Source organism: Rhipicephalus microplus, chromosome X (assembly GCF_043290135.1).
Source record: "Rhipicephalus microplus isolate Deutch F79 chromosome X, USDA_Rmic, whole genome shotgun sequence".
NCBI lineage: Eukaryota > Metazoa > Arthropoda > Arachnida > Ixodida > Ixodidae > Rhipicephalus > Rhipicephalus microplus.
In genome coordinates this window covers 195,887,693-195,904,228 of record NC_134710.1, presented here as the reverse complement: position 1 = coordinate 195,904,228, position 16,536 = coordinate 195,887,693, and the positions used below count along the sequence as shown (strand labels likewise).

The 16,536-nt window shown below is 43.4% G+C and overlaps 1 protein-coding gene and 1 pseudogene across 2 annotated transcripts in view; both read right to left on the bottom strand.

Annotated features, from left to right (window-relative positions):
• Window positions 1–1,216: 1,216 nt before the first annotated feature.
• Window positions 1,217–16,536, bottom strand: part of LOC119177354 (Fanconi anemia core complex-associated protein 24) — a 43,215-nt gene continuing 27,895 nt past the window's right edge. For both annotated transcript variants that reach the window (XM_037428839.2, XM_075878441.1), the window contains exons 3-5: window positions 5,442–5,594; window positions 2,714–2,858; window positions 1,217–2,407 (exon numbers count right to left, since the gene is read on the bottom strand). In XM_037428839.2, coding sequence (XP_037284736.2) covers window positions 2,307–2,407; window positions 2,714–2,858; window positions 5,442–5,594 — 399 coding nt within the window. In that variant the 3' untranslated portion in view covers window positions 1,217–2,306. The remainder of the gene's footprint in view (window positions 2,408–2,713; window positions 2,859–5,441; window positions 5,595–16,536) is intronic.
• LOC142776930 (uncharacterized) lies at window positions 7,639–10,870 on the bottom strand (annotated as a pseudogene).

The window sequence follows — 16,536 nt, the reverse complement described above, 5'->3', positions numbered from 1 at the left end:
AGGTAACTTAGAAAACCAAAACATCGCATGTGATACCAAAGCACCAAATTAAGGCTGACCAATCACTATCGACATCTCATAAAATCAGCTTCGTTTTTGGGGTGTGATGTTGTTGGGGGCAGTTTATGATGTTTTCGTAGCCGTTATTGTTGAGTTTTGACTTTCCCTCATTCACTTCTGCGAGCTGTAGTGAAAATCCGCTTATAAAGCCATGTGCATGCACTTCATGATTGGGGAGACCATTGGCGAGAAACGTGGACTCACTGTCTAAGCACTGCAACTGAAGTTACGCTTCAGTTGCAGTGCTATGTGACATCTTAACATGATGAAGAAAGCTATAGATAAAGCCATGGAGACAGACTCTGAATAAGAGTTTGAACTCCATCTTTTTTACCATTTTGATCAATGTTTCCACAGTCGAAGCCATGACAAAATAGGCATTTCTGGGTTATTTACTATAACTGCCGTAATAATTCTAGAAGGCCACACTCATTCAGAGAGAGCTAAATCAGTTTGTGGTAATGCTTCTGGCCTGCCTTCAATTTGTTAAATGCTGTATTCATTTGTGAAAAAAAAAAAGAAATCATTTTATTTCTGTTATTTACATAATAAATGTTAGTGCTTTTAACACTTGATAGAACCTATAACCATATGGCAATAAACTATTATCATATGCTAAATAAAATTTGTTATTTTTCAATTTTTCCTAAATTTTGATGAAAAAAAAACGTAAACGAAAAGTTTTTTCTAATCGCTTAAAATTTCTGGAAATTTTGCATCTCTAGTGCTAGGTAGCAGTGCGTGAGGTGGAATAGAAACCCTGCACACACCATCCCATGTCACTTGACTGCCTGTTTATAAGCAAATGTATCAAGGGGGCAGGTTAAATCAACATAACACATAACATTTGTGGTGTTTCTTTTTTTTGTGCCTTTTTTTTCTTTTACAGTGAAGCTGTTTAAGCTGATCGTGAGTCTCCGCAAAGCAAATAGAAAGCTATCATCATCATGCCCGCCGTGGTGGTCTAGTGGCTAAGGTACTAGGCTGCTGACCTGCAGGTAGCGGGATCGAATCCCGGCTGCTGCGGCTGCATTTTCGCTCCATCGAAAATGCTGTAGGCCGGTGTGCTCAGATTTGGGTGCATGGTAAAGAACCCCAGGTGGCCGAAATTTCCGTAGCCTTTCACTATGGCGTCTCTCATAATCATATATGGTGGTCCTAGGACGTTAAACCCCACATATCAATCAAGCATCACTATCATCAGCATGAACCAGCAGGTTCATCTTCTACTTCCCACTTCACTCCCAGAACACGTGTGGCGATTCGTCTGGCATAAGGTGCAATAACTCTGTTGGGTGAGAACGAGTACAGAGACTGAAAGGAAAGGAACACAAAAAAAGATAAAGACATAGAAGGAAGACGACACAGGAAAGACAGAAAAGAAGAGCAAGAGAGAACCAAAGAAAGATAGAGAAAAAGGAAGTGAGAAATGGTGAGAGAAAAAATGAATAAATATAAACAGACAGAAAAAAAAACGGCAAGTAGGAACTCCGGGCACGTTGGTATTCCATGTTTCTGAATGGTAAGATTGCACTGAAGGCAAACACACACTGAAGGCACTGCCACCAAGGGTATGTGCGTGCCTTCATTGTGTATTCATCTTCAATGCCCTCTTACCGTTCAGAAAAAAGAGGAAGTAAAAGAAAGAGAGAAACAAGGTGTGCCACCCAGCTTTGCACTTCTTTCAGACTTAGCACCACTAGAACGAAGGTGCATTAATTGTTTTGTTGTTTTTGACCCAAACAAGACGGTAATCTCTGCGTTTTTCAAAAAACAAAGCAGTTTATAGGTCAAATTCATTTGCAATTTGCACTCCATTATCATCAGTGCTCTAACAGACGGCACACTTGCAGTCACCAAGCAGGACATCTGTGGCACACATACGAAAGCCTTGTGACCAAGTGGTCTCACTGTCTCCCTGTGTAGCACTGAACAGGACCTGCACAATTTTCTAACTTCTTGAGCACTTCTGCAAAGTAGTTCGCAGTAGGGTAGGCAAAAAGTTAACAGACCTGGTATGAATGAATATGAAGCAAATAGATAACAGCTGGAGCACTAAGCTTAACTTGGTCACAAAATGCCCAAATGTTATCACAAAATTCGTATACTAAGTGACATTAAAACATGCAAAAATATAAACTATGCAGTGTGCTAGTCAACTTTAAAATTTCTTCTATCCTTCTAAATTTAATTGATGAGAACATCAGGACACTACAATGTGCCATCTCTATTGATGGCTCCTTGCATCACTGGAGGCCATTGAAAAACTTGTGAATACTTGCTGCGGATGCTTGGCCAACAACTTTTGTAAGCTCTTCTGTACTGCACAAAGCTATTCCCTGAAGGCCTAGTGGGAAAAAAGGAAGAAAAAAGAAGGGGTCAACGACCTTGCATAATAAAGCTAGTAAAGAAAAGTTGTCTGTTTTGTTGGAACACAGAATAAATTGGTAAAATGTTTTGTGTAGAACTGTCCTGACCCCGTGTTACTCAAGAAAAGAAGGGTAAAAAAATAAAGAATAAATAAATGTTGGCTAACACGTACATATCAAATTAAGTGGAATGGACCAAAAGGCACGTGTCTTTGTTATACACAACTTAATCTGTCTAACAACGAAATGAGGCCGGTTAGTTTTATTAGGTTATGTATACGCACTGTGATACTTCTGGAGCAAGGCCTTGGCTTTGACTTCACCTAAGCCTGGCACACGTAACAGGCAGGTGGTAAGGGCTGAACTCATGGGAGCCAATCGCCGGGGTACTAAAAATGGGTTTGGCTTTTCTCCACTCTCCACAGCCTCCTAGAAGCAAATAGACAAAATTGTAAATCATTATCAGAGACATACAAACTACTACCACAAGACACCATAGAGTGCTACTATGTGACCGTATACAAATTTGGGACATAACTACCTTATATGAATGTTTTTGGCTGTCATGCCAAGCTTTTAGTCTGGCGTGCTCTTGAGATAATGCAGCACTACCCTCTGTTTACCACTCATTGATGAGGCCATAGTATTGACAATATCATTCGCCACAAGATGCTACGGGGGGCCATTTTGTAACGAGATACATATCCACTTTTGCATTGTCTGCAGGCACTGCTTATGTCAAAAGAAGTCCACCCAGTAGTAATTTTGTTTACTCTTCCATAAAATTCAACGATAAATGTGGAAGGGGCTTGGTGCAGGCATAATATCTTGCTCAGAAATTCATAAGTAATAATTACGCATGTCTGCATAACACATTAAAACCGTCACATAGCTATTCTGATGGAACATACTGCACACATGAAGCCCAACACAAAACTTCTACTTCTACGACATAACTGCAAGGAATGTAAGGTGGCATGAAATGCAATATTGTCTGTTTTTTTTTTTGTTTTTTTTTTGGAAAACTTGTTTTTAAAAGGGTCCAGCAAAACTTTTTGAATATATTCAGAAAGTACTAAGGTAGCTCAAGCTCCTGTGAACATGTTAACTGAATATATCACTGCACATGGCCGGGAATTTACAATTACATTACAGAGCCAGCACATCCCGCTCTTCTCTCAGAAAATCACGTCGACAGGACAGGCTACGTCAACAAAGGAAAGAATATGGACATTGGCCGATTTGAGCATTCTTAGCCAGGCCACCCTAAGGTGCCACAGCACCATGCTCTATACTGTGCTAGAATTACACTGTAGCGACACCAGCACACTTGTGATTGACTGAAAGTGAGCAAATGCCGAAAGGGGGGAGAAGAGAAAAGAAGAAGAGAGAGCTCAAGGTGATGAAACTTGCTCACAGAGCTTCTTGCCCCTTTTTCATCCCTTCCTGTGTAGCTTCCAGTGCACTCATCAGCACAGAAAGAGAAAAAAAAAAGCGTCAAAAAAAAAGTGTGAAAAATCCTTTGACTTCTCTCGAATTCCTATGCAAAAATTTTTGCAGTAAACGATTTGCGAGGCAACAAACTCCAGCTACTAAGGTAATTCGATTATTTGCAAGTGCTGCACGGGGCAGGCACCTTTATTTTAGTGTATTTCTTGTTCCCAAAATACTGCTTGTGTGTATAAAAAGTTACATGAACATGTTTGAATGTGCTGATTACATGTATACAAAAATAAGCAAAGGTGCACAACAGCATTCTTTATTGTTATTTTCGATACTGCTGCTCTCCATCTGAAAGTGTAACAGGCGGAAAATACAAAAAGTAATTGCAATATGTAAAAAAATTCCAGGAACAATCAAATATCTAAGAAATCTAGGAAAAGAGGTTACAATAAATATAATACAATAACAAATAGTGTTTACTGAATATATATACAATGAACTTGCATACATTTATCACACAATTCATATAGGACTGTGTAATGTTGAGCATTCTTTATGAAATAAAACAGCAATGTCACATCCCATAAAAAATATTCATTAAAAAAAAGGGATTAACCTGTAGATATGTCCTCTCTGTGTTGAGGGGAGTCAACCGACAAGTATCTGTGAGAGATACAAGTAGCCTTGTGGCATTTGAGTGGGACAATATTAGTTGTTTGTGCCTTCTATTTTATTGGTGAATTCCGAGAATAACTTGGTGTATGTGATAGATGGGTGTAACAGATTCCATTCCATAATGGTAAGTGAAAAAAAAAGGAATATTTTAGTTTCATTACTAAATAAATATTCTGTTAGTTTATTGGCATGTTTTTGGTGTGTAGGTCTGTATATTGGAAAACGAAATGTATTTCAACACGTTTATCTGACCTGAAACCAAAAATTTTAAGTGGGCTTATTTCGCCCTTTCTAGCAGCGTTTCTAGATTGGATGCGTTTAAAAGGCTAGTTGGCGAGTCTGTGTGTCTGTACCTGTTGTGAATAAATCTTATCGCTTTACTGTTAATGCCAACACAGTAAAACTAATTAGATGACTGCAGTTTCTGTCTTAGTTATCTTGGTAAATCTTAGTTTCATTACTAAATAAATATTCTGTTAGTTTATTGGCATGTTTTTGGTGTGTAGGTCTGTATATTTAAAAACGAAATGTATTTCAACACGTTTATCTGATTTGAAACCAAAAATTTTAAGTGGGCTTATTTTGCCCTTTCTAGCAGCGTTTCTAGATTGGATGCGTTTAAAAGGCTAGTTGGCGAGTCTGTGTGCCTGTACCTGTTGTGAATAAATTTTATCGCTTTACTGTTAATGCCAACACAGTAAAACTAATTAGATGACTGCAGTTTCTGTCTTGGTTATCTTGGTAAAGCACTAACAAAAATGGGGCAAAAAGGTAGTACTACTGCTCAGCAACACATGATTTTTACTATGTGCAAAAGCACTGCCTCTCAGAGGATTGAGCTAAAATTATAATAACCAAAACGGATGCGAGAATTTGATTAACTTTTTACCATACCATTTGAGCAAGAAGTTGTGCTGCTTCAAGTTGGTTATGTACAGCCATAACAGGAATTCCTAGTTCCATTATGGCAAACTGCTGCAAGTTGTTGTACTGTTCTTGAAGGGCTTCAGCCTGTTCAGCAATGACATAGGGCTTCTTAGCATCGTTCTGCAGAAAAAAATAAATGTTGGCAGGTCAAACGATAATAAAATTTCCATTTTTTTTCACAAGAACAAGATTTTGCAATCTCACTCCATGCTAAACTTCAGGCAATGTTCAAACCACTAGAGGAGTGCATTGCTGCAAATATTGTCGCTGGAAGCCAATTTCCCACTACCTGCAAGGCAATAAATAAAACGGCTGATTTAAAAAAAAATGAGTCATTTATAGTAAATTAAAATGCACTTTTTTTTCCATATGGGCATGTTACCTCCTGTATGCTCCTAGTTTCAAGATGGAAATGCTAATGAAAACTGCAGCAAAACCCCATAGAAGTGAGCCATTTCTAAACTTCAGAAGTGTTGGTGTGAGATCAAGGCAAAGCAGTGTGCATATATTTGCACAACATTCACTATTGTGCCCAAGTGCACGGACAGCAACTATTCATTTAAAATAAAATGCCAAAACACAAGTGTAAAAAGAAATGAAATATATATAAGAATTGCTCTATGATGTGCAACTAGATTATATATGGGTCTGCTCATTATGGGAATGTCTATTTCTGTTTGCATATATGATAAATTGGAGATATACCCATTCTATACAAGTTAGAAGAGCCAGTTGGGACAATTGCAGAGAATACACCTGTAAAGCACAATCCTGCTATACCAAAACTCAAAATCTTTTGGCCTATTCGGATGACCGCTCTGGTCCTCTGGCTCCGAGTTGCCAGATGCAGAGGCGCCTCGCAATCCGAGCGCGAGAGGCAGCGTACCAACCGAATACATCAGCAATCTCAGAGTGCCCAGAGCAGCTAAAGCCCCTGAATATAGAAAAAGTAGCGACAATCTGCTCCATATCCTCTCCAGTGTCCAACCCTCCTCTCCCAAGTGTCCATACCTAATCTATATCCTTTCCCGAACAGCCACCGTCCGGGCGCCGGTTCGTGCCACTAACCCGGCTCGTGCCACTTTCATATCAAGAATGCTATGTCATGCTGATAACACGCGCCATGCTCGTCGCGGCCAGAGAGGCGGGAGAGGTGTATGCGTGGCGCAGCGGCTCGGTTAAAATAATAGCGGTACTTTCCTGAAAATATCCAGGGACTTTAGCTAAAGCGCGCCTTTAGCGTCACTGTGACAGGCTGTCAACAGATGGTGCCGAGTTCAGTGGATATCTGTGACATGTTTGACCTTTCCTATATTATTTCTTTCGCTCTCTCTGACATGTATGGATGTAACGAAAGCCTTGTGAGCTCAGCACATAAATCTGCCGATCGTACTCAACTCGTCCGCAATTACGCTCGTCCGCAACTCGTCCGCGTGGCTCGCGGACGGATGATCGCAACCTGTTTCTCACATCGGGATTCTGGCCGATACTGAAAGTTGATACTTCAGCGGATTAGCTCGAGGTTTCTGGCAACCAGTACACTTTTTGTCTGCTCACGGCATGCCCTCTATGGCACGCGGACAGCTGCATGACCAGTCGGCATCATCTACGCTTGAGCATGGTTTACTTAGTTTTCAGGGGGCTTTGTTCTCAGGTGATTAAATACGCGGAAGTTATTTTTGGTGGTTCGAGAAATGTCGCCGCCGTCGTTTGACAAGTGAGATTCTGAGCCGCAATGGTGGTGAAATATTTTAACTTCTGCAACGGGCAACGTGCCGCTTGTAAAAAAGGACGGGAGACAGACGCGTTCAGAAGTACCGCATGTGGGTGAACAGTGTGGTTGTAAGAACATTTTCAGGGAATAGGCTGTCACATCAGCCATCGTCAAATGCCAGCAGGCGCTCACGAACAGTAGTCCTTTTGTTCTGTGCTTTCCCCGTGCTGGGAAAATATTTTAACTTGTGCCACCACCAACCTACCGCTTGTAAAAAAGGACGGGAGATGCGTTCACAAAAGCCACACGTGGGTGAACAATGTTACTGTAAGAACATTTTCAGAGAATAGGCAATCGTCAAAAACCAGCAGGCGCTCACTTACAAATAGTCCTCTTGTTCTGTGCTTTCGGTCTGATTGACAGGCCGATGGTACGTGCAGTGGTGGTCAGGCTAAACTTCCATGGAAACCTGTCTAGTTTATTCTTTCGCTCATCCGGTTGACGTCAACCAAACCGGTCACAACTGACCAGCCGAATATGAGAAGGCGTGTTTTGACAAAGATAAATACGTCGGCCAGCGTGTGTCATCTCTCGCTTATACCCCGCAATGAATTTGTGCGATGATGCCACTTTTTCTTTCATACACATTGTGGAAGAGTTTCCCACTTTGTGGGACCACAGTCGCGCAGACTATGCGGAGGTTGTCAAAAAACAGTCTATTTGGGAGCACATTGTTACATTGTTAAAGACATGAAGAAGAATTGGCCAACTTATGGACCCTACAGCGTCGGTAAGTACATTTGTGTACTCTAGTGCCTGTAAAGGCTATGCAATATTGAGGTAACCTAAAACAACATGCGTATTGTTCCATGTATGTCGTTATAATGAACGCAGGGGTCTTATTTTAAAGCGGTGCTTCTGCTCACACGTAAGCCGTTCTTGCCATCCCTCGCTCAGTCAATTTAATAGCATTACGACCGTAATTAGTGTGAGTGAACCGTATCTCTGACCACTAACGAAGCATGAAAAGTAGAAAAAGGCAGCATTGATAAAAACATCGCTACAAAGTATTGGTCCAGGCTGCCAGAAGCGATTCGGTCACAGTAGTGACAACATTGTATGGTTCCGCGCTAATGTTACTAATTTCCCTATTTTTTCACAGAAGTGCTGAAAAGGTACTTTGACAATAAGCGAAGAACGTACTGCTTGGAAAGAAAAAAAGCGGACCACACAAAAAGCGGCCAACCCGCCAGCGATGTGTACATAGGCCGCTGGAAATTTTACAAGGCGCTGAAGTTCCTGGATGGCGCGAAAATTAAAACACACCGTTCAATAATGGGCCAGGCTCAGCAAAATATGGCTGAATCAGAAATGGTATGTTTGAGGTGACAACCCATTACCACTCTCTTCAAATTTTAGTTTAAGCTGCACCTTGTGCCCTTCAGAGAGGTTAGATGTGTTCAATATTCACTGGCTGTTTTCTGGACACATTTGGGTGCATGCAAATATCAGGTGTCACCAGAGCGCATTTGGTCCTACTAAGCGTTAATGTAATTACAGTAAAACAGTGTTGTTCATGTTTCGCTGTAGGCACGCTTTGCTTAATCATTGCTGTGACTGATGTGCATTATGTTGCACCCTCTTGTGTTCACTGAAGCTAATGAGACACCGGAAGCGGCCGCAGTGGATGAGGCTGCCACAGTTGATGAGATTGTTACAGTGGACGAAGAAAACTGCACTATGGAGTGTGTCCCTGTTGCCATCCTCCCCGCACCAAGTACGCCCAACACTGTCCAAGCTGCAAGCAAAGAAAGACCAAGAAAGAACCAATCTTTGCTGCCAGAAGAAATGTGGACAGAACGGCAAAAGGTTCTGGAAAAGATAGCTGTAAATATGCAGCCAATGCAACCTCCGCAGCCTGATGATGCGTGTGATCACTTCAGGAGGCTTGTCGCTGCAAGTATGCACAATCCCAAAGAAAAGGCATCTTTCATGCCAAGCAGAAATACTGAGACTTATGGATAGTAACATGGATTATTAATAACATGCTTGTACAAATAAATGTAAATTCTGGCAGTTCTGTTTACTGCCGGCGTCTCCTGTAAATGTTCACATCCAAGTGGGCAGACTGCCGCTGCCACGGTACGGCACCCTTGTCGTTGAAGAAACAGCACAGCTTATCACGCAATGCCGCACCAACAGCACCAATTCTATAATGCGATGCTGCTTGCCCGGATAGCAGTGACACTGCTGCGCTTGTTTCGGCACATGAGTCTGGCGCACTGCTCATATCACTGCCAAGGAACTTGTGCAGCACACATGCCGCATTCACGATGGCAGTCACTCTCTCTGGCAATGCATTAAAAACTGTGTGAAAACACCAGAAGCGGTTCGCCAATATGCCGAAAGTATTTTCAATGACACGGCGGGCCTTGGACAAGCTAAAAAAAAAAGTAAATGTTAGACCATATCAAAAATTGCACGGCAGGGAAAATATTATGAGGATGCTAACAGCCTTACCAAGGATCGCAGAAATTAAGGTTTCACTGAATATTTGGAGTCCCAATTCATAATATAAGTTGCTGACATCATAAGTGCGTACATGCAATCAAGTCAGACGCGGGAGTTGCCATAAGCTAATTCCAACACATAACATGAACACTACGAGCTATGAAACTTTTGATATATTAGTAGTTTTGAAAATGCACTGTGACAGTTCAAGCTTTCACGTGATATGTGCTGTATCATGTGCAATATGTTTTTAGCTGTAATTAAATATCTTTTCTTCTGTTAGATTTATGCCCCCGTAAGGTTTCAATAAATTTTGTCCGACAGGGAATACGTCGTCCGCTACGAACACGGGTGGAGCGTGCACATCCGGTGAACTAGCCACCTTTACAAGTTCTGGCAGGCCTGCTTTTTTGTTGTCTATGTCTTTCTGCAGGAGTGTCGTTTTCCAGACACCTGCATCTCCTTCCGATCCTGGTGCACCAATATCAGTATACAAAAACTTGTAATTGGCATCAACGACGACGAAAAGAATAGCACTGAAACTTTTTTTTATAGTTCCGGTAAATTGTTCCCGATTTCGGCGGCTTCTTTATGAGCACGTGTTTTCCATCAATTGCTCCAATGCAGTCCGAAAAATTCTATTTGTGAGTGAAGCCGTCCATTACATTTTCCCACTCTTCTTCGGTGCAGGGTATTCTTATGAAGTCTCCTCCTAGCTCTTCGTAGATGGCACGGCACGTTTCATAAATATAATGTCATTGACGCTGGAATGGCCCAGTCTAAACTGACAGCTGAGTGAATGCTGGCTTTCTCCTGCAACGAAAAATAACAACAATGTTCTTAGTCAATTATTTGCGCCAGACGACAAAATGTACGAAGTGTACAAATACATATGATATCCAGTTGTTTTATAGCGACAGTTTAGTGGAATATTAGCTAGAAACATTTACGCTGAATGTTACAGCTACATGTACACAGTTGAATATGGTTTTGAGCGTGTTTATATATAGAAATTGGGTGCTGCGGTCACATGAAACTGGTCTACACTGGTCTTGCTCTTTTCGCATGCACGGAGGTTTCCGCAAAAACATGCAATCGTGTGACACCTACCTGAAGCGAGGTATCGCAGCGTGACTTGCAGCCATGTTTCTGCCGATATAGAATGGCGCATCACTGTGTCCTCTTTTCGTATGCGAGTTTCCACGTGTGGCAGCAGTTGCAGAAACTGCTCTACGCTGACACGAAGCAGCCTCCGGTATTCTTCGTGGTCTGTTTTCAAGAGCTCTTTCTACAAAAGATTTGGGACGCCTGATTCTTTCCTTCCCACCCAGTCCTTCTGCGAGCAACTCCATTTTCTCCGGAAGGAATAACACTCATTGTCAATTTCACATAACGCAACAGCCATCGCAGCCAAGAGTTGCTTCCTGTCAGTGTCCATTTTGTTGAAATCTCTCAAACCGGTCTGCTGGCAGCGAGCGCAGGTGAGCGCAGAGTCTCCGGTCGAAAGTAATCCGGCTGTTCTCTCCTAGACACCATCCGTCGTATAAATGCACCTGCTGGCGGATGATCCACGGATCAGCCGTCCGCATCCACACAAATCCGGATTCGGTTCATCGTCTGAATGCACCATAAACAGCTAGAATCGAACACGTAGTGGACCTAGTGAGAGGCTACTAGTGAAATTGAATACGTGTGTGTACAGTGTAGGCGGCAGCTTCAAACAGTTGTTGAGGTAGAAGTGTTAGCGGAGGCAGCTGGTTAGTGGTATTAAGGTTGAGCTGGTGCAGTGCGAAGAATGCAAGCGCTGGTGCTTCTTGGACGAGACAGCATTCACGAGTTTGGCCGACGCGCAGAAGGCGAGCTTCGTGTGCAAGCTGTGCGAGGCACTGAAGGCGGCTGTGCAGCGCGTGGAGGCTAGCATCGGGGAACTTCGGGGGAGCTTAGGGCGGGACGGGAGCAGAGGATAGAACTCCTAAAACAGCTCGGAGCATCGCGTGAGCAGGAGGAGGCTACCACCAGCCTATTAGAGCAAATTAAGGGCGACCTTCGAAAAGAACGAGAAGGGCGGACCGAGCTCGAGCAGCGGGTAAAGGAGATAATGGCGCTTTGCCCCGGCCCCGAGCGGTGTGAGACGGAAGGCGCGCATAGAGGAGAAGGCAACAGGCGGAAAGGAACAGGCGAGAAGGGAGGTCAGAGGACCGCAGTGTCTGGCCACAGCATGGAGGCTCCGACAACATACAGCTCGGTGGCGCGGCAGTCCTCGAACAGGGCAGGAACACGGAACTGACGGCAGAGAGAGAAACAGGTAAAGCAAACAAAGGTGCCATCACAAACAGGAAGCCAGCGATTGGAGCGTAGAGGGGTCCTAGTGGTGGGGGATTCTAATGTTGCCAGGGTTAGGGATGGCGTATTCACGACAGTGAAGGAAGATGGGAGAGTGAGGGTGGAGGCCCAGTTAGAGACAAGCATGGTGGATGCACTGGCCAAAGCTCAGGACTTTGTAGAGGACAGCATGGAGGGCGAAAATCTTGTCATTATTCATGCTGGGCTCAGTGATGTGTTGGAGGGCAAGGATTAGAACCTTCAGAGACAGAGGATGGGATACGTAAGCTCCGGGACACCTCTGGGAGTGTGCATGTGACCATATGCACAGTCCCAGAGGTCTGGGGGCAGCCTCATGGGTTTGAAAGGAGGGTAGTGGAGGCCAATTGTGTGATCAAGGGTTTGAGCCGGCAACTAAGATACAGCGTAATGGAAGTTAACCAAGACGTGTAAGAGCCCGGCGCTCGCCCCTTTGCACAGGATGGCATTCACTACAGTGGTGCGACGGGCAGGAGGGTCAGTAACAGAATGGGTCGCCAAGCCATAGCCTTTTTAGGGGGACCCAGAGTTCTGAGGCCAACAGTGTAGCCAAAGACTGTTCTAAAGGGGCACAAATATTCAAGCCACACGGGGTCCATGGGAGAAAAAATCGACATGGGAATATTGCAATAGAACAGAAGGCAGCGAAAAGGGGGGTGGAATTGGTGCATTTATACATAAGAGCATGGGTTGGCAAAGAGTCAAGCAGGGATGCAAGGAACATTTATGGCTAAAAGAGAAAGTGGCAGGGCAAATGACACACCTTGGTTTCGTATACTAGTGGACGGGAACATAGGCCAGAGACGAAAACCAGGCAATGGTAGAGTGTATATCAAATGTCATTCAGGAGTTAGGAGGAGAGTGCGAGATAATTATACTAGGAGATATAAATGCGCACATAGAAGATATAAATGGGTATACCGACCCACGAGGCACAATGATCATGGATATAAGTGAAAGGCATGATTTGATCATTTGCAACAGTACTGAGAAGTGTGAAAGGCAAATAACATGGAAGGTAGGAAAGCTGCAGTCGACGATAGATTATGCACTGATGTCACATAGGATGTATGATAGGCTCAGGGGAATTCACATTGATGAATGTGGCTCCAGAAGTCTGGGTAGTGATCACAAACATATCAAGCTAAGTTTTGGAAGAGCAGTGAAAGTGGAAAGGAGACAAGATGAGTAACTACACGAAAATTTTTATTCAGTAAGGCAAATAGAAATAGCTACTAAACAAATTGAGAAAGTAATCATTGAGGACAATAAAACAGTGTGGACATACATGAATCTAATTAGACTGTTTGAGCTAAAGCTTGGTAAGGCACGTGACGTCACCCCGGAAAAGAAGACACAAACCCAAGAGTTGGTGGGATGAGGAAGTTAAGACAGCCATAGCAAAACGTCAGAAAGCCTCTAAGGAACACAGACATGCTAAGCAGCGGGTGAACCGACAGACGATGTTGAAAGAAAATGGGACATCTTTCTAGGCTGTAGAAGGGAAGCTTCCCTTGTGATCAATGAAAATATTAGAAGAAAGAGGGCTCAGTGGCTGGCAGAATTACATAAAAAGGACAGAAAGGCAGCTGCGAAATTCTGGAACCATCTGAACTCCCTAAGAAATGAAACAAACCTAGAGCAGAGGTTTATAACTAGAGCTCAAGGTGCTAGGCTTGAAGGGGATGAAGCTATTGAATATATAAGAACAAGGGTGACAGAAAAATTTCAACAAAGAAGTGCCTTATGCACCACAATAGACAGGGATGGATCAAGTGGCACAATGGCGCCATTTTCACAACGAGAGTGTGAAAGGGCTGAGAAGAGGGTTCCAAGTAGTACATCAACAGGCCCAGATGGCATTCCAATTATGCTGATAAAGAAATTGGGTTTGAAGTTTAAGCAGACTTTGAGAGAGGCAGTGAGCAAAACAATAATCGACGGTGAAGTCCCGGATGGATGGAAACTTAGCAGGATGAGCATGATCTTTATATAAAGGGGGACAAAGCAGACATAAAACTACCGTCCTATAACAGTGACATCAGTGGTCTACAGGCTGGCGATGCAGATTATAAAGATTGTAGGCATAGATAGAGGGTGAGGGGGTGCTGGGGAACTGCAAAATGGGTTTCGCAAACACAGGAGGTTGGAAGACAATCTGTTCTCCCTGATGCAATGCATCGAAATAGCAGAAAAGGAACACAGGCCCCTGTGGCTAGCATTTTTTGATATCATGGGAGCGTACAATAGCGTGGTTCAAGAGGACTTGTGGGGAATACTGGACACACTAAGTGTAGAAAATGGAGTCACTAATCTTTTAAAGGATATGTATAAGAGTAACAAGGTAGTTATAAAGTGGGAAAAACAGGTATCCAAGCCCACAGAGGCAAAACGGTGGCTTAGACAGGGGTGTCCTCTGTCACCCTTGTTATTCATGATGTGCCTACAAGGATTAGAGGCCAAATTAGAAGGAAGTGGACTTGGGCTTCAACCTCTCTTTTGTCAAACAAGGAAAACTCATTGAACAGGCACTACCAGCATTGATGTACGCAGATGATATAGTGCTAATGGCTGACAACAAGGGAGATTTGCAGAGATTGATGGACATCTGTGGTAATGAGGGAGATAAGTTAGATTCAGTAAGGAAAGATCAGCAGTCATGATTTTTAATGATAATGAAGATAGTGAGCCTAGAATACAGGAGGTCACGCTAGAGATAACAGATAAATACAAATATCTGGGCGTATGGAATGGACATCATTTGAGGGCAGGGAAGCTAGCAGCAAGATAAAATTTGAGAAGCGATTGAGAGAAATGGGGAAGGAGCGTTGGGCTAGGAAGGTTTTCAGCTACTTGTACATGAAGAATGTCGATACAAAATGGAGGAAGCGAACCAGGAAATTGACTGGTAAATACTTAGAAAACAGCAGGGGGCCAAACCAAAAAACTATCGGTTAAGCGGAAGGTGAAGGAAACGGAGACCGATATGTGGAGAATTGGCATGATTAAGAATTCTGCACTAGAGATATATCGAACCTTTAAGCAGGAAATCGCCAAGGAAAGGAACTATGAGAATACTCGTGGTAGTTCTCTACTGTTTGAGGCCAGGACGGGAGTATTGCGAACCAAGACATATCGGGCCAAATACGAAGGGGTAGACACGGTATGCAGTGCGTGTGGAGAAGAGGAGGGAACTGCCGAACACTTGATAATGTTGTGTAAAGGGCTTCACCCTATAGTTTAGGATGATGGCGCAGAGTTTTTCAAAGCACTGGGGTTTAGAGACAGGGAGGGCAAAATAAACCTTAAGTGGTGAGAATTAACTAGAAGGAGGTTATCTGATTGGTGGCTAAAGTCAAGGCACGAGTGAAAATTAAACCCCTCACTATAAAGTACCAGTCCTCAACTTCACTATTTAAAGGGAAAAAAAAGAGAAATCTAGTTTTTGGTTCACTAAGTATTACGGCTTGGGGGCGTTAGCCGCCGCCCGATCTAAAGGGTACAGCCATATCAATCCATCCATCATCCATTACTACGGCGTTTTTTTACTTGTGGCCCCTAGGGGCTCATCAGTCGAGAGTTATTCGAGATTTGCAACCATACACAACTATTTCGGAGGCCATGCAAAATGTCGAGTTGTTGCCCCGTCCGCAACAGGTGACGCTAAAAACCGACAGTAATCGGAAATAAAGGAGGGAAAGGGTGTGGCAGCTGTTTTTGTTCTCACGCAGCAGGCATCTAAATAGAGGAGGCGTTGCTCAAACATAGCCTCAAAGTCAGAGCAGCGCCTCGTCTATTTCTCTATTTTTTCAGTGCCCAGGCGAAGGAGTGCATTTCAATTGGAAGCGGCCGTCAGTGCTAGTGCAACGTTTCGCCGCCAGGCGCTGCAACTAGAGTAGAGATGCCGCCGCACCTTCTCTAGCGCAAACGAACGCCGGGGCTACATTTGAAGCTGCTATACGGCTTGTTTTTCGGCTGTATTCGCATTGTTTGTTTAAGATGTACGTAATGAAAACTTGGAAACAAGAATCGTGAAGCACTTCTTTTGGGCACTCAGCTCACTTCAAAGGCTTGAGTTGTTTGCTACTACTTGATCGAGGCACTCGCGCGTCGTCTGCTAGCTAGGCCGATACCAGATAGCTCATGCAAGTGATTCGCGGAAGATCGTTTGTCACCGTGGCGTTCGCTAGACTGAGGAGCTGTTTTTTGACTAACTGAAAGTCAATTTTTGAGAGAAGCCTTTGCCAGGCACTAATATTAAAAGCCTGGAGTTCATGCGCTAAATAGCACAAAATTCCACTAATAGGTCATCATCTGTTCTCTTCGCAAAGCCTGCCATGTGTTGCCACCGAAAAAAAGCAAGTGTCAAAAATAAGGAACTATGGCAGGTGATATCACCATTTGAAAGCTTAAACAATGAAATCATTGTGAAACAGACAAGAACAGCTCCATATGCGGCGCAATTGCTGCGATCAT